The sequence below is a fragment of the Cheilinus undulatus genome, linkage group 6 (genome assembly GCF_018320785.1).
Source record: "Cheilinus undulatus linkage group 6, ASM1832078v1, whole genome shotgun sequence".
NCBI lineage: Eukaryota > Metazoa > Chordata > Actinopteri > Labriformes > Labridae > Cheilinus > Cheilinus undulatus.
The window spans coordinates 24102045-24129733 of NC_054870.1; the positions used below are offsets into that span (position 1 = coordinate 24102045).

General features: G+C 39.0%; 1 protein-coding gene across 5 annotated transcripts in view; it reads left to right on the forward strand.

Annotated features, from left to right (window-relative positions):
- ehbp1 (EH domain binding protein 1) overlaps positions 1-27689 on the forward strand; it is a 208616-nt gene that overhangs the window by 147314 nt on the left and 33613 nt on the right. The window contains exons 17-21 of one of the 5 annotated variants that reach the window (XM_041789429.1): positions 172-450; positions 3261-3415; positions 9749-9884; positions 11570-11670; positions 16187-16310. In XM_041789429.1, the coding sequence (XP_041645363.1) occupies positions 172-450; positions 3261-3415; positions 9749-9884; positions 11570-11670; positions 16187-16310 (795 nt within the window). The remainder of the gene's footprint in view (positions 1-171; positions 451-3260; positions 3416-9748; positions 9885-11569; positions 11671-16186; positions 16311-27689) is intronic. The other 4 variants (XM_041789430.1, XM_041789431.1, XM_041789432.1 and 1 more) reach the window with 4 other exon arrangements.

Consider the following 27689-nt stretch of genomic DNA (forward strand, 5'->3'; position numbering starts at 1 on the left):
TATTTAACATATGCTCTTAAACTAACCAAAGCCTCTTCTCTACACTTCCCTTGTCGTTATTATATTTCTTTTTCATTACCACCCCTTCTTTTCATCCTCGCTTCTCTTTTTCCTTCCTTGTCTCACCTACTCACCCCTCCGTCATCTCCATTCCTCTGTCTTGCTTCACAGCCACAGATATTTTTGACGAGGTGAGAGGTCATCTTGAGGATGATGCAGTCGATGGTGAAAAGGGCGCAGAAGAAGAAAAGGGTAGAGAAGAGGAAGAGCAGCTCCATTTTGGTGGAGGTGGAGATGGTTATGATGACGATGATGATATTGGTGCTGCTGCCACATCTGCATCTGTGCTGGTTACTAACCCACTGCCACTGGAGGCATTTCTTCCAGCCACCTCTAGCACCCAGGGGCCCCTGGAGCTTACTAACCTCAGCTCTGAGCTAACTTCTCTAGGTAAAATCCACTGGCTGACACTGTGTGATGCTGCATGGTTCACTGTTTTCTATACTAACATACTGAGGTGCTTGTCCCATCCTTTATACAGTTCCTTGAAAATTCTCTGTTTTAATGCCAAGTGAAAATTGAACAAATGACATAAATGACAAAGCATCAAGACAGGGAGTCAGATATAAGCTTAACTGCTCTCTTTCACTTAATTTTGTCCCTCAGATTTCTTTCATTGCATTATTATGAAACAGCTGTTATTTACTTGTCCTCCTTCCTACATGTGCCATACTGTTAAGCACGTAACACAAGGAGGCAGATTTTCTTAATACATTAGCTGAGTGCTGCCATATTGTTTTTTCCTGTTTTCTTTCATGAAAAACTTCTCTAAGTGGTAATTAATAAACTCTGAAAAGTGCTCCCCAGACAAAAATAAAATCATATCTTCAGGAAAGCATTTGCACAAATCTTCAGAGGTAAACTAATTGCTTTGTTTTGTATTTAATTTAATTTTATTTGCTTCCTAAATTCACTGGCGATGTGAGATAGGCAAAAGTACAGTGAGGTACCAGAGGAAACTAACATGAAAACAGTCAAATGCGTCTTTCTGCTTTGAAGTGCTGTATCTCTTTTGGTTTTCTTTTCAACATTAGTGACTTTGTGCTTTTTTGTTCTTGTGGGTGCTGTTTTTTTATGTAGTTTTAAATGAAATGGATGGTGGTGATTGTAACACTAGAAACGCTTGTACCGCGCTTCAATCTGTTAATTTTTTTTCCTCATAAATATTCCTGAAGCTGAGATCATTATATGTCCTTATGTTTGACAAAATGAAGATTATCCCTGGCATCTGCATGCATCCATTATGTGCATGTTTGCATATCTTTACGTCAATATGTATTTTTTTGTGTGAAGCGCTAGGGTATGAAACAGTTGCCCTTCTGTTCTTTCACCTTCTTCAGTGCAGTGGCCTGTCCTGGTAGGAGAGCTTGGTTACCAGTCCCTGCAAAATAAAGCTGTAAGCTGCTACTGTAAGACCAAGAGAAAGACTAAAGAAATAGGGAGGGAGGAACAAGGAGAAGGAGTGACTAGAAGCATCATAAAAAGAGGTGCTAAGAGGGAAAAAGGAGAAAGGGCGTTAGTTTTGACAGCCTCTATCGTGAGAGAGTGTAATGTAAGATACTTAAGGTGCTTGAAGAAGTATTTTATAGCCTGTTACAATCATGGGTTTTCAATTCATTTAACCTTTATTTAAGCCGCAAAAATCAATGAGGTTTCCCTCATCTATGATGATGTCGACGTACCAAAAAAAAAAGGTTCAATAAAAACAAAATTAAAACAAACCAAGAAAGGATGATGCTCAGTTAGACAATTGCACACTTTATTGAAATGATTTGAGATCATCATCATAAATTTTCCAAGAGAAACTAAACTGTTGACTTTGTTGTAAATTGTTCCATAATTTAGGAGAACAAAAACTAAACTCAGATTGGCTAAATTCAGAGTAAACCCTTGGGACTTGAAGCTTTAAACAGTCAGTAGAGCGAATTTGGTATCTAGAAATCCAACTCAGCGTGGATGTAATGTAGGATGGTGTACATCCAATCAGGAAAGTTTGCCACTGAGACATTCAATATGCTGTTTTAATGTAAATGATTATTTCAACCAAATATCAAGAACCTCTACTCTACTTCTAACCCTTTCAATACTGTTACCACTGAGTTTGGATAGTTGTAGACTGTTTAGCATTCTGAAGACTCTTAAAAGCAATTTGCTGTTTTTCTACAGCTAGAAGTGCAGAATCAGCAGAGTAATTCAAGACAATATCATCCACATAACTGTCCAGTTTTGGACTGTTAAGCTGATATGTCCCATTTATAATAACTGCTGAGTTTATTTGTAATTAAATCATCCATTTAATTCATGGTGTGGCATAAAGTTTTGTTTCAGAAAGACTATCCACAGACTAATGGGTGGCCCAACAGTGGCAACAACCAGTTTTTATAGTCCATAGCATCAGTAAGCACAAGATGAAAAGGTGTTTGATTGTATCATATGTATAGCTTGAGTTTTAACTGGTACCTATGCATTTACTGCAAGATTTTTCTCAAAGTTGTTGATAACCTTTAACAGCATACCAAAATAAGATGACTTGACATTTAAAACAAAATGCAAATAGCAAGTAAGAATTAAATTTAGTGACTAGTGAAATTTTTGAACAGAAAACCAGATTTAAAAGGCACGTTTAGTTATACTTTGACACCTAATTCAGCTGAAATAAAGTGCTGAACTATTATCTGTTGATCTGTTTGTGAAATGCACAGATCAACATCATTATCATTTCAGTGGTTGTAATTGTGTTTAATTTTTCTGGTGTATTAAATCATTTTTATCTTCCATTTTTTATCAATGGAGGTCAACTGTCTCCCTGCCTGTCCTCTGGTTTCCTCACTCTCCATCTAGCCCCGTAGTTACCATGGTGATAGTCCAGGCGATGTGCACTCAGTTTGTGAGCTCTCAAACAGGACTTAAGGCTGCCTAGTCTGTCCAGATGTTTATCTGCCTTACATCATCTATATGTATACAGTATAGTGTGTATCTCCATCCACTCGTGTGCTTGTGATATATGTTCCTTATCAATGACTCTGCCTGAGTGTGTGTACATGCATGCAAAATAAGATGTCTCCCCTTCCTCGTTCTCTTAACTTTGAAAGATCATTCGAGTGTACATTGGGGATTCAATAGATATTCAATAATCAATAGAGATTTCTCATTGTATATTAATCTGTTTGTAGTCATTACTCTCTCATTCTTTTTCTCAGGTACAAACAGTAAGCATGTAGATTTGAAGCTGAAGAAGCTGGTGGAGGTCAGCCCAAGAAGAACCACCTCTCCTTCATCCCCGTCCTCCACCTCCTCCTCTTCCTCACCCACTGCCTCCTCTACCTCCCCACTCAGCCCTGCAGAGGGCCAGGAGGTAAGACCCTGTTTACATTTAAAGCATTTATCTTTACTTTTGACCTCCCTCTGTGTAGGTTTCAGAGTTAGTAACAGAAGCGTTACAGGAAGAAGATGGGATCGGGATTGTGTGTGCATGTGACTGTGTATGAGGACCTCCCACTGTACTCCCTTGAGCTTCTCCAAAGCTGTAACACATTAAGAATTAAAAGGCAGCACCTTTATTATGTGTAGTGGAATCGGTATGAATGCTTTAAGGCAATGATGTTGGAGCTTTGCTAGAGCGCTGTCACAGAAATACACTGTTAAAAGGGCTGCTGTCTCTTGCTCTGCTCCTTTCTTCACACCTTCAAAGGGTCATCCAATCAATCAGGTCCAATTGACCCTTGTCAGCTGGATGACCCTGTGTACACATCAGTCAGTGGGACCACTTCATGTTTCACCATAGTTTATCCCTCTTGTGTCCATATGAGTCTGCTTAAGCCATGAGACACACTCACACTGACATCATAATGCTCTACATAACACGTAGCAGTCCCCGTCTATCGACTGTGACCTTTTCAGACAGGATATGTAGGGAGGGGGGGTTGTTGCTGCTGTATGTGTCTATTTCTTCTGATGTAAATATTGAGTCAACAACAAGTAGTCAACCAGCCTAAACATCTGTTTAATTGATTTTGAATGTCAAGTGGAATAAGATGAGTGTGTGTGTGCATGTGCATGTGTGTCTGGCTGTTATTAGAAGTGAAACCCTCGGTGCTTATGGTGACACAGGGTGTCTTTGATCATCGATTCACATAAACACCCTCCTCTGTTCAAAGCCTAAAAGGCGTCGTCCTCTTTGGCCAAAGGAAAGTGCATTTGTTGCAGCTTGGCCATCACAGGAGTAGAATCACCACTTGGTTCACATCTCAACCTGTCAGAAGAAATTAATAAATAGTTAGTGGTCAGTACCTTACATGGCAGTTCTCTGGCTATTAGAGTTGCAAGTTATGCAGATATTTAGGAGGGAACATAAGCTGTAACATTCTCTAAATATCATAGCCCTTTATGAATAAATCAGGCAATTAAAACTCTGAAAACACTACCTCACTGTTGGCTAAAATTTATTGACAAGTCCTACTTTGAAATAAAAATATTACTGTTAATTTGAGTCTTTGATTGGAATCAAAACATTATGGTTAGTCAAATTTTAAATAATCATGATTTTTATCTTAAGTCTCAGAGGTAACGAAACAGTCAGAAGTTTTGACTCGTGTCACCTTTTTATCATTTATTTGGTCTGATATAGAAATGGTGTTATAGTTCAACTAGTATTGGACTAACTGGTGACACACTTAACCATTTTACAATACCACTCACTACCTGATTTTTAAATTTACAAGGGTCTTCTGAGACATTAATATTGCTTGGCAAGAGTTTGTCGAGAAACAAGTACATTCACAGTAATAAATATTGGAAAAGAACATTTAAGTGTCTTTGCAGATCAAAACAAAATAAATGGAGTGGCTCATTAATTGTACTTTGTGACCTCACAAACACTTTCTGAGTAATCTTAACATATCTGAATTCCAAATATTTGCAATGAAATTCCCTCTTTATGAAACAGGAAAAAATCCAAATAAATGGTTAGTATCTCAGTCTCATGTTGTAGTTGTACAAGGATTTTAGTAGGCCCCAGAAGGTCTTCAAATTGGGACATTGCATACTGAATGAGGAAGAGCTGATCTCAAGTATATATGGCAAAAGCTCCCGTCAGTTATTATCACTTCTTGTGAGGAATATGCATGCTTTGCATAGGAGCTAAAGATTATGATTTGCTACTACATTTATGGACTGGAGGTTTAACGGTTGAAATTTTATTTTATATATCATTTAAAAATCAATATTACCTGAAAAATGTTGTTGTTGAAAAAGATTTTGTTCTGAGGTATTTCCAGTCAATTTAGGTAAACCTGAAGGTATAGGTCTATTGAAGTGAGCAATACAGTCAGACATTTCTATTTTTATGTTCTTAAATTTGGTACAACGTGCAGTATTAAGACATGATTTATGTTCAGCTACTTCTCCGTTGAACCCTCAGTAGGTTCCATTAAATATATTACTGATTAAAAATAAATAGGAAGCAGCACAAATGTCATCATAATTTAGAATTCAACGTAAATAATTGCCATTAATCATTCATTCCTTACATGCCAATGTGTTCGTGTGTGTATCCCTTCTGATCTGGGTGTTTGTGCAGTCCTGTGAGTTTCATCTTCTGTCCATTAAAAAAAAAGACGAGGAGCTTTGTCCTAAGAGCACTGGGCACCCTGAAAGTCCTTCAGGCAGGTGGAACGACCTGCTTCAACATCACTCACACTCTTGCTCTCTTCTTCTCATTAGTGATTGTGTGTATGCACAGCCTTGGTAGTGCACGATAAGAGCGTGCAACGCTAAGCAGACTGCAACGTTAGTCATGCGGTCCCCTGCGTGAACATTCACAGACTCAGACACACCAAAAGCACTGACTCACCGCTGCCGCAGTGATGATAGCAGCGATAAGAGATAAAGAAGGGAAAAAAAGATTTAGGGGGTAGGAGGGTACCCTAATATCTGCTTGTCCCAGAGTGTAAATGAAGACAGGGTTAGCCAAATGGGCAAGTGCTCTGTGTGAGGGTGTGGGGTGTGGGGTGTGGGTGTGTGTGTGTGTGTGAACAAGGAGACAATTTTATTTTGTGAGAAGGTCTGGAAGGCTGGCAGAGGAGTCTTCATTACAGCATTTGTGTGTTTGTTTGTTAATCGTACAGGATCAGCAGTTGCTAACTTAGAAACACAACTGTTTAACCTGTACTTGTTACCCTGAGAAGTGGTCAGGCTCTCAACAGTTAAATAGTCAGTGATAATTGCTTAGACAGCTTCAGTGTCCTAATCAGTTTCCCCCGGGATTTTCCTCTTTTGCTAAATCAACAGCTCCCTGTAGATATTGCAGGGCCTTGCAGTTTTTACCAGTCAACACACTAAAATGTTATTTTCCCCAAAAATATGACAGGGACAGCAATGCTAATCCAATAAGTCCTTTGACATCCAATTATCAGTGTTTGTTGCTCTTGCAGACAACTGGATATGATACTTACAGTATCAGTCTAATGGTGACTTCTGACTCCACCTTAAACAGCTGTAGCTGCATAAGTAGTTAGTGTTTATGGCACATATTAGAAACAAACTCCTTAACTTGTCAGTGTTTTTGTTGTTCTACCAGTTTGACTTACAATACACATAACACCATGTCAGTCTAAAGTAATGCATGGTTGAGAATAATGGCTTGATGCTGGTCAAAGAAGATGACTCTGCCCTTGTGATTCTTTTTAAAGGCTATAAACACACAAGCTTTAGAAAATAAATGAACACCTGATAACTATTAGTTTATATTATTTAAGGATGTAACCAGAGCACTGAGCTCACTTAGAGAAAGTACACCTAATACACATTTTAAGCGAAGAAATCCTCTGAAAGGTTAGGTTTGATATCAGAATAGCATTTCTCTTACAAGATAAACTTATATTACATAAAGTGCTTGCTCTTGCAATATTCCTTTTTTTTTGCTCTCCCTATCCCAGCAATCTCAGAGACAGAAACTTTGTTTCTAAGACAACCTACTGTAAAATCCAGTGTGTAAGACTTATACCTACTTTTTATCTACAAAGTTACCTGCAATGTATATACCAGTGCAAATAATTAGCCAGTATGAAATGCAGAGGCATGCTTTCCCAACCATGAATACAGCGGTAATCATCGCACATTGCAGAACACCTGACATGATTGAAATGTCTCAAAACATACTGTTAAACACAGCAACACAGATAAGGCTTACGGGATCAGCGCTACTTTTTTACCAACTTTTCTCCCTCATAAGGTCATTAACCTGCATTTGAAAAGTAGGGGTATACTGTTGTGTAAATTTTAACCTTTAATTCACCAAGAGTATTCCCATCAATATATAAAAATCTCCTTACAAGGGAGTCCTGGCCAAGACAGCAGCATCATGGGTTTTATACATATGACAAAAAAAGCAAAGCAAAATAACAAGGTTACATCAGTCAATTAGCCAGCAGAATCCAGTAGAAAAATGTGCATAGCGTAATAGCACTGGTCAAATGTTCCCCAATTCTGGTTACAAAATCATGAATCTGTAGCACGTTTGAGGAATCTCATACATGATGAATTTTCTGAGGAAGACGAGCATGTGTATATCACTGAATCATCCTCATGAAGATGAAGTTTTGTGTCAGTAACATTAATACATAACTTATTTATATAGATCATGAATAAAAACTGGGCCCAGTATGGACCCCTTGAACATTAAAATTACTAAATAACAGACCATCAACTTTAATGCTTTTTACCACTTAGATAATTTTCAGACCATTTTAATGCTGTTGGGGAATTAAGCACCAGAGGGCTGGTTTGATTGAAAAGACTCCTCAAAAAACTGCAAGTGACCAGAGGAGGTTGGCAGCACGACGCATGTACTATGTGTCTGTTACTTCATTACAATCACTGCAGGCTAAGAACTGAACTACCTCACTGCAGGCACCAGAGGTACAAACTCTTGAAGGAAAAACCAGATTATACCAAAAAGAGCTATACAACTGAATAGAAACTGTACATTGTTGACTTTGCGGAACACAATGCAAATCATCAGGTAGAAAGACGGTTAAAGCCCCAAAACTGACATTTATACCCATGTGACCTATAATCCAAACCTTACAGTACATCACATGAAATTATTTTGATCTGATTTTTTGTTTTGTTTACAAATTGTCACTTGGGGCATGTGCCAAGGTTGCATGCTGTGACTTAATAGAAAATTAATATTTAGTGAGATTGGGTTGAAGTTTAATTAAGAAGTTATTTTCTAAAATAGATGCTTTCAAAGACAGAGCAACAAAAGGCCCTAAGCACCAAAGTTTTTTCTCCTTAGTTTCCACTTCTGGATTCCTGTCTTTAAAGGTTACATGCCAACACAATTAATAAGCCTCCACATAACCAAGCTGTGGTCTTGTGTTTTAAATGTTTAATTGGGTATTTTGTATATAAGACTTCATAAATAAATTTGCCTCACTTTCATAAGGTTTGATGAGACTGCCAGAAGCTGACAGGCTAATAGACGAAACAAAGAGAGAACGGACTAATTGCTGCCATTGTTTTTGAAAGTCAATAATCTGAGGCTAAACTAACAACTCTGCATCTACAGCTTGTTCCCCACCCGCACCGTCTCTATTAGCACTCCTCGCTCTGCACGCCCTGCTTGACTATCTCACTCCGTCTCAAGCAGTGGAACATGTTTGCCCTAATTGTCGACTTTATTACACGTTTCGCCGTCTTATTAACGTTGCCACAACGTCAATCTTAGCCCCGAGTCGGTTTCTTTTCCACTCGGCTTGGCATATTTGGAGGCCTTGGTAATAAAGCATTTCTGCATGCCGTTTTTGATAGTGGGAGAAGCGAGCGTGTAGCTTTTTAACACATGTTCACTTTGAAAACAATAGCGTTTTTTTGCATTTTGCATAATTTGAATATATTTTCTGGCTCAGGGTTTTGTTGAAAGTCAAGTTAATTGCCTCCTTTTTGTCTCTCTCATGAGTGAGGGAGAAAATGAAAGTGTGTATAAATGAGTGTGTTAGACTGTCTACACAAAGAAGTGCACCACATAATGTAGCAAACATATCAACTTTTACAAGCTTCAGCTCAATGCCTGTCAGCAGGTGTAAGCTTGTGTGCATGCATGTGTTCGTATGTGTTTTAATGATGTGTGCATGAATGTGCCTCTGTGTTTGTGTTTGATCACAATAATCACAAAGCAGCTGTGAAATTCTGACACCTTTTCCAAATAAAAGCCTGAGAGCAGATCTAAGTGGATGCTGGAGGCTGCCAAACTAATTGACAAGATGTGGAGAGGAAGCAGACTAATTGCTAACTTTCCCTTGTCAGAGTCAATAATTTAAAGTTAAACAAATGTGCTTATATGTGTTTCCTCAACTTTTTCCTAAAACAGTCATTGATGGTGGTGAACCTTTCACTGAGTGTGGTTTCATATTTTGCTTTCAGCAATCTCTCTACTTGACTGAGTTTTGCTTGATGGCAAAAAATATATTGCTGTAAGAAAAACAAAGCATTTTAATAATGTTCTATTTTTCTTCTTCTAAGACTTCTGTTGTGAATTCATGATTTGGTCTCTGCATTACAGTCTTTAATATGTCCTAGGGTATTAGAGCAATATCAAAAATACTTCACTATCAACTTGATCAATGTTATTGCAAGTGAATCAAAAGTAATACCTGTCTAAGCCAACTTTTTTTGTCTTTAACAGAATGCAGAGGAGCTGCGAGCAGAGCGTCTGCGCAGAGCGACTGAGAGGTTGCGTAGCCCAGTTGTCTTCAACAAGGACTCTGCAGTCAGGAAAACACAGCTGAAATCCTTCAGCCAGTACGTGGAGAGCCGACCAGGTGAGGGGCAGTTTAGCACAAACACACACTCACAAGGCATGCATTATTTACCCAGGGAGGTATGTTAGCACAACTTGACGAGCATGCATGCAATTCACACCTGAGAACAGGTTACTGGCAGGACATGCACAAACATTTCAACAAGCAGTGGCAATTCAATTAATTATCATAATGATTCCCTGGCTTTTTGTACAAAACCTGCTGTGTGAGGTAGGTCTTTCTTTTTTTTTCCCCTGTCATTTCTAACCACACTAACAATTCAAATCTACAGAATTCCAAAACTCCTGAGGTCCTAATTCATATAAAAAGATTTGAAACCTGTATACTATATATACCATAATCATTCTTAATGAAAAAATATATATTCAAAAGAAAGCAGAAAAAGGATTATCAGTTACTTAATCCCTGTATTTTCAAAAAACAGTAATCCTGTTTTGGTCTGAGTAATTCTCTGAACACATATTCCCAACTACTGGATGCTGAAAAGGGAAAAAATTGTCCCCTCCCAATGGCTACAGGTAGTTTCTATCAGGTTTCTATTAATTCACAAAGAGGTGCACTTCTTACATTGACACAAGGAGACATTATCTATACATTTATGGATATGCAGACATCAGTCACATACACAGGTGGGATTGAAGTTAAAGTTGTCATAGCCTTAATAACTACCATATAACTATTAAAACCTTGTGTTGACCAACTCTGTAAGCACAAGAAACCACAGTCACAGCTAAAATCTGGTGTACACGCTGCCAAAAAGGCAGCATGTAGACCAGAGAGTTGGCTGCTGGGGAGCAGGTGGCCTAGTGGTTAAAGGCGCTCCCCATGTACGCGGGCGGCCCAGGTTCGAGTCCGGCCCGAGGCCCCTTACCGCATGTCTCTCTCCCCCACCCTTGACCCTGTTTCCGACTCTATCCACTGTCCTCCTCTATCTAATAAAGGCAAAAAAATGCCCAAAAATAAATCTTTAAAAAAAAAAAGAGTTGGCTGCAGCTTTTAGACCAGGGTGACTTATATCCTAGTATAAAGTGCAGAGACAGGTTATGTCATTACCACAGGTACGTGCTGCTGCCCCTGTCACATGCCATATGAGACCGATCGAAAATTTGCTTCATTTGTTTTATTTTGCCTTTATTGTTGAGAAGACACTGGGATACATACCAACACAGATCAAACAGTGTGGTTTGGCGCCACTGATCTACTGCTTTTCTTCCTAGTTTTGTCATAATCAAGCATGTAAAGATAACCAGGAGTATACCATTAATATGCTACAGTGAGTGCTAGTGTAGCTGAGAGCACTCCTCAGTGAGGACAAGTCACAGACAAAGGAGGGCCGAGAGTCTCTCAGGCTGTGAGCACCGCGGAGTGAGATCCATACTGTAGCTAGTAGATGCCCAAAGTCTATACAGTGAAATCGGATGGTATTAAAACAACAATAAAGCTGTACAGAAACCGTACATTGCGGAATTTGCTTAACTAAATAGAAATGTCATGCAGGAGGACAGTTTAAACCTTTTCTGCCCTCCAAAAAAATAAACAGGCCAGGATGATTTTTATTCCAAATTTAACAGCATATGTAGGGTTGTTCAACATCAAGAAAACAGCATATCTCTGAACTTCTACATGCATCTCACTGTGATTTACCTTTTCCATTTTCTCAATTCTGCTGTTCTTCATCACTGCAGAGATGAAAAGACAGAAATCTGTCCCAGAGGACCTGAGGAAGGCTGAAGAGGATGGAGGTTCACCTACAGAGCTCGACATCTGCCGGCCATTTGAAGAAGAGGTTTGCTTGATTTTTTTTTCCCTTTCTTTTGTTTATTTTTTCTTTTTTGTTGTTTCTTCAGTCATGTGTTTTAAATCAGTTTGCAGAGGCCTTCAAGTGGATAATTTTATGCCAACCCAACCTGCAATGACTAACAGGCAAAGAATAACTCTATAAAAATAAAGATAAATCAGTTCTTTGATCAGACCAGCTAACTTGTGAATACTTTAAGCTGTATGCTTTACTTTTGATTATCTTACAAATGTAAATCAGAAGGAGAAATCAGTTCATATTTTGTCTGCTACTTTCATTTTAGTCTTAGTTTTTGGAATGAAATAATTTGTTGTATAAGTCCCATTTTGGTCATTTTTATTCTTGAAGTTTTTAGTCAATGGAAACTCACCATTATTTAAATCCGGCTTTTTTTGAAGATATATATTTGGGCTTTTTATGCCTTTATTGATAGATTTAGGACAGTGGAAAAAGCAGGAAGCAGGGCCACCCACATACATGGGGTGCAACCTAACCACCAGGCTATAAGTGCCCCTTTTATAGTCCAGTTTTACTTAGTAAAAAGTCCTTACATCTTAATCTTTACATTAAGTCAAGACGTTGTTTTCATTTAACTAATTTTGTTAGCCATACTGTAAAATTAATTGTGCTGTCAAATGCTTAAAATTTTTAATCAGATTAATCACAGGGTTGCTGTGGATTAATTTAGATTAATCATGATTAAATATCATTCGTTTTTAATCTATATTAATCGCTATTCATTTTGCATACGCAAACAGATCCGTTAGCCAGAATACTAGCAGAATCCCAGACGAACGTATGCTTCGCATTAATGTGGTATTTTAAGCTGGAAGTGCTTCGATGTAAAAGAAAACTTCTTCCTGCAGAATGTGCATAATACTTTATGTCAGTCAACTGTTCTGTCTTGTTTTTTTTTGTTTTTTTTGTACTCAAAACATGCTGTTTAGCTGCCCATATGCACATATGTGGCGGCATGCTCGGCAGTAACCCTACTTGGACAAGCTGCCCAAAATGGGTTGCCAGAGACGTTTCAGGGATTTTGAGTAACCCTGCACTGTAGATGGGTTAATTGCATTAAATTTTTAATCAGATTAATCATGATGATGGATTAATCTGCATTGACGCGTCAATTTTGACAGCCCTAAAAATTAATATTAATTTTGAACACACCATATCATAGCACTTAAGCATTATCAGCAAGGAAACTTGATTTTTGTCAGTTTTTTTATTATTAAAGTACTATTTTTATCTGGTTTTAGCTAAAACTTCTTCATGGGAAAAGTTAGTTGACAAACTAACCCTTTTTAGTTGTAGTTTTGTTTAATTTCGTTGAAATTAACAATGAAAGAAATTTGGAGGTTGGATATAGTGTCGCTGAATAACTCCATGTTTCCCTTTTTATTTTCTGTGTATCAGTTTTATTTGTGTCTCTCTTGTCTTGTCTTTGGTGAATCTATCACCGAGCTCTTCTCTTTGCAGACTTGATGCTTAAATTCCCCTCCTACTCTTCACCTTGTCCACCTCTCTTTTCACCACGCACGCACAATTACACTTCCTCTCTGCTGTCCTCTCTTTTCCTCATAGACGTTAAGTATTGATCTAACAGACTGCCATTTTAATCATAACAATAGTAGATATCAGCTGCTCTTCCATTCAGAATTGTGTGCCTATCTGTGAAGAAATTGTGTGCCTACTTGTCCTTCAAGCTTCTCAGCCTGTGTTTGAACTTTAGTGAGTGTGTCTACAAGGACTCTGTTATTTCACCCAGTGTGTGTTTGAGTTTGTGTGTCTCTGGAGACCACGAGGTAACTCTCTTTTCCCAAGCAAACGTCTCCTACCCTCGACCCTGCACCCTCCGCCCCAGTCTCATGCACGCACACATACACTCGCACACCCTCCTCCCAGTGCCTGGGCCCCAGGGTTAATGGGTGTTCAACCTTTCCATTATCCCGATCAGCCAAGAATTACCTGCTGAATGATGTTTGCATTAATATAATATATATGGTAATTTCCCTCCTCTTAATTACGGCTGGGCCGAGCGCGGCAAGGGGAGTGGGCTGATCATGTGTAAAATTGATTTGCCAAGGAAAAATATGGTGATAGAGCGAGAGCGCGCAAAAGAGGAGGAGGGAGGGCTGCTAGGAATCAACACACACACACACTTACACAAATCATGTGCACAGAGGCGCACACTCATATGCTGGAAAGAGTACATAAAAAAGTGCTGGCCTGGGTGGAATGAAAAAAAAAACTTTCTCTCTCTCTCCTGCTCACTAGTTCTCCTTCCCATTAAGAAAAATGAAGTGCATCAGCAGTAAATGGAGATATTTTTTCGGATGCATCCTCAGTAGTGAATTTGAATAAACATTTTCCTCACTCAGAGGAGTTTCCTTGGAGAATAGCAAGCAGCCAGGAGACAGAGGTGAAGAGGGGTCAGAAATAGAGTGTGTATCCACAGCATTTGGTTATAGACTGATGTGTGTGTCTTTTTAAGGCTGTATAAGCATGAAGAAACTAGGGGTTGTGTGTGAAACTAATCTGAAATGGCAGAGTGTGTATGTGTGGGTAAAAAGAGCTGAATGTAAGGTTAAGTTTGAGGGAGCATGGAAATATTTAACCTGCACATGAATATTACTCAAAAATAAAAAAATAAAATAAGTGTTAGAGATTAAAAGTAGCATGTCATTTGATATGTGTTTGTTTTTATGAAATCATTTGTCCTAAAATCTTTTCTTTCTCACTTTTCATTTCATATTCAAAACACAGAGCCATTAAAGACCAGATAATTATCACATTATGGATTTCCATCCCTAAAAAGTTAGCATTGAAGATGAAAGGCTAAAGCTCTGTGAGTGATGACTATTGGGTGAAGTCACTGTGAATATTAGCATTGATTGAAGATTGAGCTGTGGCTGTCAACAGTTTGAGATAGAACTGGACAATATACTAAAGATCAAAGTGCTGTTAGAGATGTGAATGATTTATTGATCAGTCAGCAAAGTTGTGTTACCTGTTTAATGCATTTTGAGTTAGCACACTCAGATCTTGTGATGAAGCAGAAGATTTTTGTAACAGCACAGTTAAGGTGCAATTTTCTAATGGCAAGACAGGTTATTCAAAGCAAAACGCTAACCAAAGACATTTTAAAATTATTATTATTTTTGTTGTGATTTTAGCTAAGTTTTTATTTTTTCTTTCATCTCTGCATCTATGTTAGTCTATATCTCCTTTTCAAGCCATCTTTGTTGGTTATTGAGGCCATCCAATTTTGTAGCATCTTACTTGTGCACTTCATTGATAATAAAGGTATAACAAAGCTGCACAGATTTCTAATTCAGTACAAATTATTAGAGTTAGAAATTGTTGGACATCATTCAGCCCCAGTGTTAAGGCACACAGCTCTTATTTACTTTCTTCTCACATTTCTCTTTCCTTTACTGAAACACAAATGAGCTGACCTGTTTAGCTGAAAATGTATGTTTAATTTTTAGATTTGAATTGACAGTTATTAGTTTGAGCACTGGCATGTTTTTGACATGTTAATGTCATTCATGATTGAGATATTTAGTTTATTATTAGAGGCCAACTGCTTTATTTTTGATTTGGCAAATAAGTATAGAACAAACGAACGATAGATAGATAGATAGATAGATAGATAGATAGATAGATAGATAGATAGATAGATAGATAGATAGATAGATAGATAGATAGATAAACAGATATAAATGAACATAGTTGAGGGTTATTTTAAAGAAATGAATTTAATGATGCTCACAAAAGATTTCTATGGATTTTATTAACACATGCCAGTTAGCAAAATGGTTACAAAAATATTTCTATCTTCATGTTTTTATGAAAGAGATAATCATTTTTTACGCATTTTGATAGTTTCAAACGCACTGACTGCGAGGGAGGGCCATATGTGGCCCCTGGGCCGCCAGTTGCCCACCACTGTTTAATTGGAATTAAGATTTTCTTGAACATGTCCTCTATTGAAGTATCTATAGCTTTGATGCTTTTTTGTGGAGCAAGGTTTTTAACATACTTTATTTTTCTATTTTCAAAAGACATGAACAATAACAGAACCGTTTCTAAAAGGACTTCAGTGATTTAAGTTCCAAAAAGCAGCAACAGTTAGTGATCAGCTGTATGTGTTATTTCTTACTATGATAAACTTGCCTTTTATTTATTACATGGACGTACTGTAGACACTGCACATGTATTCTTGCATCCCTCCTCCCTTTACTTTACATCTTGTGATTTCTTTTTCATTTTCTGTCTGTCACCTTCTTACTTCTTTCAATCTCTGTATTTCTCTCCTCCTTCATTCTGTCACATCCCTCCATCCTTTTTTCGCCGTCTCTGCTTAAGGCTGTATCGAAGAACTCTTTCTTTTCTCTCGTAACCATTCTCTCTCTCTTTCTTTCTTTTCTAACTCTCTCTCTCTCTCTCTCTTTCTCTCTCTCTCTCTCTCTCTCTCTCTCTCTCTCTCTCTGGTTGACAGAAGGCGTTCAAAGACACCAGTCAGTATGTGGTTGGGGAGCTGTCTGCACTGGAGAGTGAGCAGAGGCACATAGACGCCCGAGCAGCTCGCGTGGAGAAGAGGCTGCGCTATCTCATGGACACAGGTACCCCAAGCCCAATTACACTGGAAAAACTGTTTTGGCAAATTGAGCATACGCACGCACATACACACGGCTGTACACTAGGGGAGTATGTGCGTGTGCTCATGTGTGTGTTTGTGTTTGTGTGACAGAGAATCTTTGAAACCCCCTCCCTCTCTCCCTCCCTCTTGGTTGAATGTTGCACGATGGAGCGCTGGGTGGATATGAAAGGAGGGGATGGGGGGGCAAGGGAAGAGGAGGAGGAGGTGGAGAAGGAGGAGAAGGGGAAGGGTGGGTGGGGAGGGAGTGTGTCTCGGGGATGGGAGAAGAAGGGAGACCTCTCTGGGCTGGGGTGATAAGGGAGCCCTTCATGGGGGAAACGATAACTGGGTGCGATAGCAGAGCCCTAGCCGAAGTCTCCGCTGCAGCCGTTTGCCAGCCACGGCCCCAGCCAGCCAGCCAGCCTGCACACTATTGAACAGTGCGCTCAGCCATGCACGGCTACACACATACACCCTCCTTCCCCTAGTACATATCTGGCCTTCATTGATATGCTGTATAAGGAAAGACGAGGGTGAGTTAAAGGGAGGAGAGAGGGAGAGGCAAAGAAATGTTTTTTTTTTTTTTTTTTTTTTTTTTAAGACGGCAACACAACATGAGCACTGACACAGTTCACAAATCCACAACAGACACACACAAATGCTTACACACCCAAGCATACAAAGTGCAATCTGGTTAGGCGTATGGAGCCAGATTCGGAAGGTTTTTATTTAAGATTTGGCCGGGGGTAAAGCCTTGTTAAGACATGAGACAGTGTGCCGAGCCAAAAGAGCGGCCTTGGCTCTGTTAAGTCCCTAACTGAAATTGAAGAATAGAATCTCGTTTGTGATACTAAACCATCCCATTCCATGCCCGAGAATGCTGCTGGAAAAAAAGATTTTTCTGGTAAGTGTTATATCTGTATGTTTGCAAATGTCCCAAAAGTGTAACTACACTATATCCTATTGTAATTTAGTGGCAGCTCTCATGCTTTTTGTGATATATCGGTACCCTTCTTGGTGGATTTAGCCCCCCAAATCCTTAAAAAGGCAACACAGAAAGGATAGTAAAGCAGGTTTTTAGAAAAGCAAACTGGGGCAATGGGATTTGCGCTCCCCATCCCCATCCCATTTGGGTCCTGATATCAAGACTATCTCCCCTCTGTTTGTTGTATTCCTTTCCCTTTTTTTCACCTCCCTCCCTGCCTCTGTGCCCTCTTCCCCTGTTGGTGTGCGTGCCATTGTGTCAATCTGAAGGGCTGTTTTTTCCTTCTTCTTCTTCAGCTACTGATAAACAGCCGCTAGCCAGCAAGACGCCAGGTTATTTACTTCCAAACACCTTCACCAGATTTCTCTTTATATAGTTATAAATATAGTTATAAATATATATATATATATATATATACCTTCAGTCCCCTCCTGAAAAAAGTCACTCAACAGAAAAAGGAGGAGGGTGACAACAAGGAAGGTGAGGACAAAATAAATGAAAGGATATAAGGGAGAGAAATTCACCTTGGCTGCTTTTCACCCTTTTATAGCATCAGTGAGGAACGAAATCAAGAAAAGGTACTTCCACAAGTCTACACACTGAAAGATAAAGGATGTAGTACAAAAATATGTGTGATATCTTGGATATACTATACTTTAAAACTCTTACATTTGGAAGTATTGCGTGAGATTCAGAGTTGCTTGTTCTCATCAGAAGAGATAAAGCAGGAATGCTTACCTTTTTATCCCTAACATTTATAAAAAGTTTTACTGTGATCTTGATTCAGGCTTATTGCAAAACAAAAATCTATCCTGAAATTGGAACTGATTTTTCACTGGCTATATAGGACTAAGAAATTGCCACACAGACCTTTTCTCACTTTCTGAAAGTGCATTTCTGTTTTCATATCTCATTTTGCAGCACTTATCCCAGAGACTCATCCAATAGGTTATGGATTGTGCCTTTAGGCCGAGGTTCTGCAGGCATCAGAGCACTGACAGGTGGGAACTATAGTAACCTTTATCACCTCAGCTGCTGAGGTCACCTTTCTATAGGCTGTCATAGATGATAGATATTTTCAGTGGACCCAGAATGTCCGATTGAAGCTGAGGCTGATTGGCTGTAAGCAAAACATCTAGTATGGATCGATGACATCTGACTGGTGCCTGTATGTTTCTGGGGGACATAGCAAGAAATTACCAGCAGCTACCATTAATTTCGACATATTTACCCTGCTGGGCCATGTCCACAGGTCCTTTGTATGTCTGTATCTTATGTAAGATTTAAAGATAATAGTTAGATGAGAGTCTCCCTGTCATGATTTCTTTGAATTGAGAAGATTCGCTGATTGAACATTAATTGGATGAAATATTTCACTTCCTCCACTAGTTTTGTGTCTTTGCCCAAATTAAACAAAAACAAAAACTTGAATTTCACTAATTACCTGTTCTGTTGATAATTATCTAAATGCTAGTTCATCTTAATTGTAAGTTCTTATACGACTAGGGGTGTGTATTGGCAAGAATCTGGCGATACGTATCACGATACAGGGGTGCCGATTTCAATATATTGCAATACTATGAGCAAGGCGATATATTATTGCAATATTTCTGTAATTTAACATATATATATATATATATATATATATATATATATATATATATATATATATATATATATATATATATTTGTATATATGTATGTATGTACTAGTATATACAGTGCTTAACAAATTTATTAGACCACCTGTCATATTTGTCTCAAAGACCATCCAGCATCAAGAAGTGCTTTAATGCGGACTCTTTCATTTTCAGTGAGCTCTCCACGTTTTACCATTTTGAACAGGAATGAGGAATTTCAAACTGAATTCACCCAAATTTGAGCCGGCTCACTGGGCTTCTTTGAGAAGTCAGAAGTTAACCAAGCATAACATTCAACCACTAAAACTCTTTTTTCTGTTCAGGAATGCAAGTAAATAACTATAGTTTGACATATTAATCAAGAAATAATAATGTGCTTTACTATTTTTTTCAGTTTTTTTGTAAATCAGTAAATTTGAAAATTCATGGATAACAATAATAATTATATTTTAGCATTAAGAATATCATTAGGGTTAAAGAGCTTCTACATATTGGTGTATTAACCATTGCAGAAATATAAAAAATGATTTTGGTAATTACCAATGCTGCTAAGTTGTGCAGTTGTGGCATAAACCTTTCTTTGGTTAGGGTTAGGGTGGTCTAATAAATATATATACAAATAAACATAAATATCTTACATCTTACATCTCAGGCAGTATTAAATGTCTAATAAATATATATATATATATATATATATATATGTACACATGTACATAAAGAGCATGGTCAGTGTAGTTTAAATCACTTAAAGATCATTCCTGGATCCTTCACACTTAAAGCATTGAATTTTGGTCTCACATGGGGAAATAATGGCTCACAATCATCCCTTTACACCAAGAGGACTCACAACAGGATGATGCAAAAAGAGAGACTAAATACAGTTAGAGAACTAGAAAAGCACTCAGAGAGCGCAGACCTCCGCCATTAGCCTTATCTCCCAATTGTGAAGAATCCTTTAAAAACATTCCTGGATCCAGATGGTGATCTGGATCACTCCCAAAATCTAATTCACCGATTACTCCCTCCCTGGTGGGGTGGAGACACGGTGAGGCAAAGCATTGGCTTCGCTACACATGGACTGTCACGGCAGAAGCACCCATGGTCTCACTGGATGACTGGAAGTCATGGCAGAGGGTGAATATTCCTCTATTCCTCCCAGCATTGTAAGTATCCTTGCTACAGTTCTCAGTCTTTCTGTCTGTTATGCTCATCTCCTCGACCGGGCGTGCATCTTTCAAACTCTATAAATTCCAAAACTTTGAATAGAAAGACACTAAAAACATGCTGCTGAGATTGAAGTTACTCATGTCTGCCATCTCCTGGTGTAAAGTGGTAACAGCGCAGACCTCCGCCATTAGCCCTATCTCCCAATAGTAAAGAATCCTTTAAAAAAAATTCCTTGATCCAGACGGTGATCCGGATCATTCCCAAAATCTAACCGGTTCTTCCTTATGCCATTTCTGAAATTTCCTTAAAATTTCATGAAAATCTGTCCATGACTTGTTGAGTTACGTTACTAACAAACTAACAAACCCACCTGATCACATAACCTCCTTGGCGGAGGTAATTACACTACAGATTACTGAGAGAAGTCAAGTCTCCACTGAGAGCTCAGCAGTAAGGCACAGACACATCCAATGGTGTTTCACTGTTCTGATGTGGTCAGAGGAGAGTAAGGTTGACACATCTGCCCTACTCAAGAGAAAAGCAGGTAATTACTTAAAAATGTCTGCTATTATTTATCATCTTTTTATTTAAGATTAAAAAATGCCGAAATGTAAAATGAATGCTGACGGTAAGAAATTACTGTCATCAGTCCAGTAGATTTACTGGAATCATAATAAACACAAATATGAAGCTGCTTTTCAAAACTCAAGAACGCACAAAGTAAAAGAAGTCTCAATGGAGAACTTTTAAGGTGTAGCAAGAGGACTTAACCATCTTTTCATTCTTCAGATCATAGAGCTACAGATTTAATCTCAAACCATTTTTTCTTCATAAATGAAGGGGACCCACGTCTAATAATGCTTTTTAGCTATATTATGATATTCTAAAGAGCTTTATTTTCATTTTCTTTCTTTATTTAGGACATTTAAAAAAAGCACAGTCAGACAAAGAAAAGTGAAGAAAAGAAAATCACATGTGCAGGTGAGGTAGAAACCCACTATAGGCTTATCTCAACAACCTCACCTGATGAGCTCATTCACTGCTTCACTCTCAGGCTCACCTGTAACACCTCTGCTCCCCTGTCACACACCAGCCTCTGTTGCTCTGACCCCTCCTCCTCCACATGATGCAGCTGTATATTCACCAGTGTCAGACCGTCTCCTATAGGGACTGCAGAGTCTTTGACACTTTTGCAGCATCTTGATTGACTGTTTTTTTTTTTTTAAATCTGCCATTTATTTACATTTCCAAGCCATAATTTTAGTGAGTAAGTTTGTTTTCTCTGAATACTTTACTTTCAAGCAGGAGCTGAGTGGAGATGGGAGAGGGGGTAAAGCACCCTTTATGAGACATAATCGGACCAGTCAACAGTCAATTTAAAGGGTCAGCGTCGCTATGGAGCCGGTACATAATAATAAATCATACCAGCCCAAAAGTGCGTGGACCCACTGGGAAATGCCTGGTATGCCAGATAGCGAGTCCATCCCTGCTTGCAGCATGGCAAAGGGGGTGGCTCTCTCGACCAGCAAGTGGTAGGGGGTATTTAAGACTCTACGAACTCCTGCGACAAAAAAAATAGTGTTTTAGTTAACGTGATATTAACGCGTTAACTTGAACAACCTTAATTTAAATACACTGCTGTATGTGAGAGAAAGAGCTGTGAGTGGGCCAGTCCCAGCTGTCAGCTGGTCACTTCTAGGCGTATGACAACCATATCCTCTATGAACCAATGCTTAGCTTCATTTCTGTGTTTCCACTAAACCTTTCATGATCATCCTCTGTCTCTATACAAAACTATATAGAAATTAAGTAAAGTTACCCAAGCATACAGGTTGTTGCATGATTTGTTGTTACATGAGCATACATGATTTTTGTTTTTTTGTTGTTTTTTTTTTTGTCCAAGCAATTGCATTTTTCATGATTTACCAAACTGTTACAAATGTTAACATGCCAAGGAACTAGAGATGTAAATTAGCTAGTGGCAAAATATGGTCCAAACATCTTTTTGTTTTCTAAGTTAACTGTAATTTATATGTTGTCCCTGTTATAAATTATTTTTATAACCTAAAACAAACTTGAGACAGCATTTAGCAAGTATGCCTTTTTCAGGAAAAACTTGGACAGGAAGATGAAACTTAGCAGCACTTATGAACTATTTTAATTGAGCCGCAGTTCAGATGTGATCACAACAAAAGATTAGATAATAGAAACACTGCTGAAAGTCTGAGAATTAAAAGGAACATGGGTCATCACTAAGAAGTGAAGGTGAAGTGAACGCTGGGAAGAAAGTTTTAGCTACTCTTCATGTGTTGAGAGAGTTACAGAACTCTTCTATAATGAATTATTAAGGATTGTATCTCCCTTTATTAAAACTTCTTTGAATAATGTCTGTGCATGTAATTATACTCAGAACTTTGTCCAGTTTGCACATAGAGAAGTGACTTAGTTAGCAGGGTAGATATCACAGCAGTGCATATGATCATATGATTCAGACCTCTTAAGGTAGCTTTGGGTGAGCTCGGTGTGCAGTGGTGCTGTGGTTGCTCACAGCGCTGCGGGACTGATGCGCAGATGTGAACAGACAGACCGACTGACCCATGACTGATTGTTCATCTCTCTGCTCCAGCAGCAGAAAGCCTGGGAAGATCCACTGTGCTCTGCTGCTCCTCAATATTCCCTGCTTTGATATCACATGCTTTTGCTTTGTCATTCTGTGAACCTTTTTTATCCTTTCTTCTCTGAGTCGCTGAGTTTGTTGTTTCTCTCACAGATGCATTGAAAATTTTTGCCAAAAACAACAGTCTTTATGCAGCTCAAGTTTCATATCATTCTCCTTTTAAGTAACTTATCCCTTTACATTTTTATTTCCTAATTTATCCTCCCTTACTTTTTCTTTTTTTTTTAATCTTTTTATGTTTCTCTTCTGCTTTCTCTCTTAATTCTCTCTGCTCCTCTGTATCACTTTTCTGTTGCCTTGTTCCTTTTATCCTTTTGAATCTTTATTTCTGTCTTCCTTCTTTCACCCCAGCTCTCCCTCTTTTTTCCACACATCTTCCCTCCATCCCCCCTCTCTCCCCTGGTTTGGGCACAATGCAGCATTTTCTATTACGCTGCGGCCCTCCCCAGATGAATCCCAAGTAATTGGGGTGGTTAATTTATTTACTCAGAGGCAGTTCACAGCACATTAAATAATAGAGATAATTGAACAAGAATTGTCAAGTGTCTTCTGATATCAGACACATTACAGGAGGGAGTGTGCATAAAACTCCATTTCTATGCCCCCATTGTTTATGGTAATTAAGTACACAGATTTATTCCTTGGTTGCCTTCCAAGCTTATGGCAAGCGCCATTGTTGTCTTCTATTAATATGTAATCAGTAAATAGTTTAATTTTCTAATCTGCGGTTGGAGAATTCACTTTCTAACAACTCTTAATTACTGCTGGGCTCTAATGAGTCTCACCGTGCCGACACAGCCAGCCAATCACAGGCCAGGCCTCGGCCGGGGGGGAATTTGAATTCCTGCGGCACCCCCCTTCGACTAATGAACTTGTTATTCTTGCACTACTGGGAGCACTGTCCTTCACACATGCAACATTAGGAGGACGTTAACCTCTTGCAACAGACCACACATATTTATTTAAGTTTATTATTGTAGAACAAAAATGTTTGTGCATTTCAGCAGAGGCTCCATATTCATTCAGCATTATTCCTTTAGATTAAGATGTTATTATATGGCTGTTTATCCTCCAGAAGTTGTTAAACTTATTCAAATCCAAAGAGCAGATAGACTGCTCAGAAGGCCACCATTTGGCCCGATTTTATACCAGCATCACAAAATCATTGATCTAGACAGTTGTGATAAAGTTATCACTTCCATGTGTATGATTGTCAAAAGATGGAGGTTTTAACAGTGTTGATGCCATGTGTCAATCATGAGCAGCTAGCTGTGCAGGACTTGTATCAGTACTTCAGTTCTGTGGTTATTATTGTAAAAAGGCAAAAGGCCCTGGCCCAAGAGGGTCACCAACTATTCATTTAGTTGTTGATGCTTACATCTCAGGCAGTATTAAATGTCTAATAAGTATGTTATACCATGGCACCGCATCTCTAAATAAAGAGAATACTGTCCATTAAAAACAAAGATGGAGAAACAGAGCAGGACTTTAAAATACCTGAAAACGTGTTGCAGACCTGAAGAAACTTCTGATGTGCTTTTTCATCACTCAAAAAAATCTAAACAAAGTGGCACTCAGCTGCTGGAAGGAACATGGAGAAATGATTTTTGACTGTGCTTGTATTTTTCATCCCTGCCCACTCAGTTATGTATAGTATAGTATATGTTATATTTTCTGCGTTTTCTTAATGTCCTTGTTCCATTCTCAATGCCTGTAATTGAAAAGTATATTTAAGTAACATGCAAAATGTATGCAAAATATAACACCATGCGCATATGGAATAACTTAGACTGTAATGGCATCATTCAAATAGTTTTATTACAAGGTTAATCTCCATTAGAATTAATGGTCTATTCATCCTTCGTTTGTTTCTGCCCATTTCTGTGATGCCTCTGACCTTGGGATTGTTAATTTTCTAAAGGTATTGTTACACAGATGAAAAATATCAGACATTCCTCATTGAAAACCCAGCTCGGGTTGTGAAGAAGCATTCAAATGCGACATGTAGCCTCTGCAGAAAATCCCCTGCCCCTGTTTGAATAAATCTCAACCACCCCCCTACCTGGCCCCTGTACCTATTTACACACACCTCCCATTTCAAATAGCTATATAACCTGCAACAATGGATGCAATTATCCAAATAATGGCACTTAGCCGCACCGTAAAGCTGCCTCTCACCTACTGCGCATTTGATAAGAGATAAACAAGCAGACAGAGAAGAGAATGAGTTTTAGCCCTCCCAGATTAACATATGTTTAAAAATTGCACTTGACGCCGATAAGATTGACACTGGGTTTTTATGGCGTTCACTCTTTTAATCTGCCTTTGTGTCTGCGAGGCGACGAGATGAGAATGGCACAAGGAGGGATCCAGCAAGAGCTTAATGTTCTTTACACATGCAGCCTATCCCCCCTCAGTATCTGAAGACAGGGACAGACCGGACTACATTAGAAAGGATGCTGGTCTGGATTGTGTAAGGGATTGTGAGGCTTTAACGACAACCTGTGGCTCCAAATCACACCCATGAAAACTGAGGCCTGCAGTCACATACTGATTCATTTAGTTACACTTTGTTTTATTCTATTTGACATCGTGAGGAGTTGTTTGACTCCGCTTTTTCTTAAACAAGCTATTTTTTTTTTACATTTGTCTTAACAGACACATTCACATTTTTCAGAAATATGACTTTCATATTTAAAATGATGCTAGTTTTGAATTGCTCCTATTTTGTTGCATCAAATTCCAGGAGTCACCATCATTTTCTGGGTGTTTTACATTTGTCTTAGTACTAAGTGAGCCAGCCTCTCACTCTTTTTCCCAAGCCTGTTGTCCTAATCCAGCATTGTGGCAGCATCAGCTTATAGTTTGACTAAAGATTTAAGCTGAGCTACGTGAGCGGCATAGGGACTTTCAAACACACACACATATGCATGCACATCAAGCCCTGCCTTGTCGTGTTGCGGCAACACAAACAGCGTGTGCAGCTTTAAGTATATTATCAGGGCCAGTTCTTTCACAAACGTATTGCTGAAGAAGCTTAACATTAATTATTGTAACTTTGGGCAGATTACATCCGTGCCCGCCTTGTAAGCGCAGGCAGACTCATCTTGACCTCCTATACGAGAGCTTAAAGACACAAGAATGGCATTTTACCAACTTTAATGGGATAACCAGTCTAATCTTTCAGCACTGACAGAAGAAAAAGTGTTTAGACTATAATACCCTCCCCAGTTCACAGGCTGAAAGATGGAGGGAGAGAGGTTTTGGCTGGAGCTTAAATCTGTGTACACTTTGTTTTTTAGGTGCCACATTTTATCTGCTGTTTTCTTCTCTTTGGTTTTGTTTGTATTACATTAACTCAGAGCTTCAAACATTATTATCCCTCTACATTTTTTCCATCTGAGGTAGACTTGAGAATTAACACTGTATTCTGAGGGCTTGTCCTCTGTGTGAGTTGAGATTGTTGAGCTCTGAGATTGTGACTATTGTTTATCCATAATCACACAGCAGTTCGTAAGCTAAGCTCATGGCAACTGAGATAGACATGGTCAGAAGAAGATGTGCTCATTTTTCAAAGCCTTTGGTCATTTTCTTGTTGTTGTTGTCAGGGATACAAAAAGAACACTCACTTTCAATTGAATGGTTTTGTATCAAGGCGCAGAGGAATGTGTTTGTGGTCATCTTGAATTCACTTCAGGAGCAAATGCACCGTTTTCTCCCTATGGGAAGAAAAGAAATCTCAGGATCATTCCTTTAAAACCCATTGCCTTTTTTGCCTCTGAGGGGACAAAACAAAGGATTTGAGCTTTTTGTTTTGTGTGAAATTGTGTGTGTGACTCTGAGGTTCAGCCGGGTCAGAACACAGATTAACACCCCCCCCACCCCACACACACACACACATACACACGCACGTATATATATAAAGACTCCCATTCCCGCTCAGGCCCTTAATCTCCTCGGCCATTTGAATGTTTGAGCAGCAAAACAATTTAATTAGTCAACTTGCAAGGACTCTGCACAAACGACCAATGCTGAGCTCCTGCCTCCCCTGGATTTTTCTGTCCCCCCCCTCCCTGTCCAGCACAGTGACACCACCCTTACTCCCAGATGTGCACTGCTACTCCCCCCTTCTTCTTCTTTTCTCCAGCTCGGTGTCAGCCTTTCATACATTCTTTAACAGTGGGGATGAAAGAGGGATTTTTAGGAAGATTAGGGAACGGGATCCTCTAGGCATTGTCTGAGAATCTTCAGATAAAACGAGCTGGGTGGATGGAGTCAACGGGAGGGATGGGTAGGGAGGGGGTGCATTTTTTTGGAAGGGGTGCAGCAGTTTATAAAGTAGACGACTTATTGTAGCTGATGTTTCTGTCTCCCGCTTGTATTTTTTGTTGCGCAATATTGTAAATTTCCTCTTAATTAGCTAGAGTTGCACCGACTGGTCCAGAATCTCTTCCTTTCCTCTGCCAGCCAGCGATAGGGCCGATTACCAATTTCAGCGGAGGGGTGAGTAAGTGGAGATGGTGGTGGGGGACGGGGGTTGTTGGAGAGAATTGGGAGGTGGACAATGGCCGCTTATGATAATCTGCTCTTTATTGGAGCATCCCGCCAATGCTTTCATCAGCCGCCTCTCTGCCCAAGACCCCATGCAGCAGGCGGGCCAACAAACCATGCTGCAGGCTGCCAAACACATCGTCACGTACACATACACAAGCACTGAATACACAAGTCACACATTTACAAACACACTGAATGTGTCCATACACAGAAAGACTGTAAATTCAGCTTCACACTTCTGAAAACACAGGGATGCAGCTACTATGCGATTTTTGTATTTGGCCTGTTTTTGTGATATAGCTGGATAACATTCATATAGATTTGTCTTAGAAGTTAATT